The 2,496-nt window shown below is 34.3% G+C and overlaps 1 protein-coding gene across 1 annotated transcript; it reads left to right on the forward strand.

Moving 5' to 3' along the window:
- Positions 1 to 579: 579 nt before the first annotated feature.
- On the forward strand, positions 580 to 1,572 carry LOC103212770 (olfactory receptor 5K1-like). Its single transcript, XM_007958716.2, has one exon. It carries the CDS (start codon positions 604 to 606, stop codon positions 1,570 to 1,572), a length of 969 nt encoding a protein of 322 aa, XP_007956907.1. The 5' UTR covers positions 580 to 603.
- Positions 1,573 to 2,496: the final 924 nt, after the last annotated feature.

Consider the following 2,496-nt stretch of genomic DNA (forward strand, 5'->3'; position numbering starts at 1 on the left):
AAATGAAGATGATATACACTTATTAAGGAAGTAGATACATGATGTCTCTTTACCTTGCCAGTTAATTTTCTTGAATAGTCCTCTCCTTAACACTTAGTGACCTTCATACACTTTCTAAATTATAAATTAAACACACCTATAATTTTTCATTTTTGAATATTTACTCAACTATGAAAGTATAAACACCATTTGCTCAATGGAACAAAGTATATCTACTGGAAAATAAACTTTAAGTAAACTTAAGGATGATCAATACAAAAACTGGCATTGAAATATTTGACAACACTAAATATAGGATATCCTATATTTTTTTACTATCTTTGTATAATTTAATATACACAAAACTTTCACTGAAAGCATTTCATTGTAATTATCAAAACTTTCTTTTGAATCTTGAGTTTTAGTGTTTAAGGTCATATAAAATGACACTTTAGGGAAACAAATTCTTTAGAAGTATGCATGCCTCTGTTTCAGAGATAAGAGGGGAAACTTGAAGAAATGGCTCTACTCTGTGGTCCAGGAGAAATTCTAAGGGAAAATTAGACACACACTAAATTAGAATCTTATCTCTCCCTTATTCCTATTTCAATACAGAAAGTAGAGATGACAAAGGACAACCATTCATTGACAACTGAGTTCATCCTCACAGCATTTATGGATAACCCAGATCTGAAGACCCTTCTGTTTGTGGTGTTCTTTGCTATCTATCTGATCACCATGGTGGGGAATCTTGGTTTGGTGGCATTGATTTTCATGGAGCGCCGTCTTCACACACCCATGTACATCTTTCTGGGCAACCTGGCTCTGATGGATTCATGCTGTTCCTGTGCTGTTACCCCTAAGATGTTAGAGAACTTCTTTTCTGAGGACAGAAAGATTTCCCTCTATGGATGCATGGCACAATTTTATTTTTTCTGCTTTGCTGACACTGCAGACTGCTTTCTCCTGGCAGCAATGGCCTATGATCGCTATGTGGCAATATGCAATCCACTGCTGTACCACACCATGATGTCAAAGCAACTCTGCATTCAGATGACCATAGGGGCCTACATAGCTGGGAACCTGCATTCCATTATTCATGTGGTACTTTTATTAAGATTAACTTTCTGTGGATCTCATCAAATCAATCATATTTATTGTGATGTTCTTCCATTATATAGACTCTCCTGTGTTGACCCTTATATCAATCAACTGATGTTATTCATCTTTTCAGGATCCATTCAAGTCTTCACTATTACCATAGTCCTAATCTCTTATCTTTGCATCCTTTTCACGATTTTCAAAATGAAATCCAAAAGAGGAAGAGGCAAAGCCTCATCTACCTGTGCATCTCACTTTCTCTCTATCTCAATATTCTACGGCTCTCTGCTCTTCATGTACATTCAGCCACATTCAGATAAAGAAGTGGATAAAGATATACCAGTTGCTATTTTTTATACTGTAGTTATTCCTTTACTAAACCCTTTTATTTATACTCTAAGAAATAAGGAGGTAATAAATGTTATAAAAAGAATTATGAAGAGAAACCCTGATAACATTCTGAAGCAAATATCATCCTCTGTGACAACTTGATTTTAAAGAGATGAGATTTTTTTAAAGTCAAAGATACTGACAAAATGGAAAACAGCCACTTTGTATATTAAATATTAAATTACAAAGCTGTGTATATATTTAAGTCGAATAATGTATAGTTAAATAATTTGAGGCAGAAGAGATTTGGCTCAGATGTATTTCCAAATCTAAGCTACTAGAGTCCCTTAAGAGAGAATTAAATGACTACTTTAAGGTCACAATTCGTGTCAGAGTGATATTTATTACAATTTTTAACATAGTCAACACACCTTTGTAATAAAAGTAAGTATATAAAGTTGGCTTTCTTTTAACATTGTGGGTAAATTTGTGGAAAACATAGCATATTCTTACAGACTCACAGTTGGAAATATGTGTAGAGTTTGGAAGAGAGGATTGTGCTGGAGATATTAAACAAAATAGAAGATATTTTAAACTACAAGGTTAAGTGATGTTACCAACCCACCAAAAATAACTAACTGCCATCAAGTGGAATTCCAACTCATAGTTACCAAACTGTGAAGGCTAAAGGTTAAAACTGAAGCCTTGAGAGTCTGAACATAATGAATTTTGAGGAAAAGCTGGAGGATGAGTATATGAACCAGAGAAGGAAAAACTAAAGGAGTAGGAGGAAAACCAAGAGAGAATCTGCGGAAAGAAAGTATGCTGGGAAGGATCATCTATGTCTGATACGCTGCCAGAGCACTAAGAATTGACAAACGGATTTATCAATGTGGAAGTTCTTGGTAAAGTCACAATTTTACTGAGTGGTGGGGGCAAAAACCAGACCAGTGTAAGTTTAAGAGGAAATGGAAAGAGAAAAATTAGAAGCAGCAGAGATTGATAATCTTTTTAAGAAGTTTTCTGCTATCAGGAAGAAAGAAATTGATAGGCAGGAAAATTAGGAGAAGTTTTTTTTTTTTTAAA

Source organism: Orycteropus afer, unplaced genomic scaffold (assembly GCF_000298275.1).
Source record: "Orycteropus afer afer isolate SDZICR_OR568_19922 unplaced genomic scaffold, OryAfe1.0 scaffold01094, whole genome shotgun sequence".
NCBI lineage: Eukaryota > Metazoa > Chordata > Mammalia > Tubulidentata > Orycteropodidae > Orycteropus > Orycteropus afer.

Excerpts from the sequence above, each read along its gene's own strand:
- LOC103212770 (XM_007958716.2), top strand. The coding sequence starts at position 604 with ATGACAAAGGACAACCATTCATTGACAACTGAGTTCATCCTCACAGCA.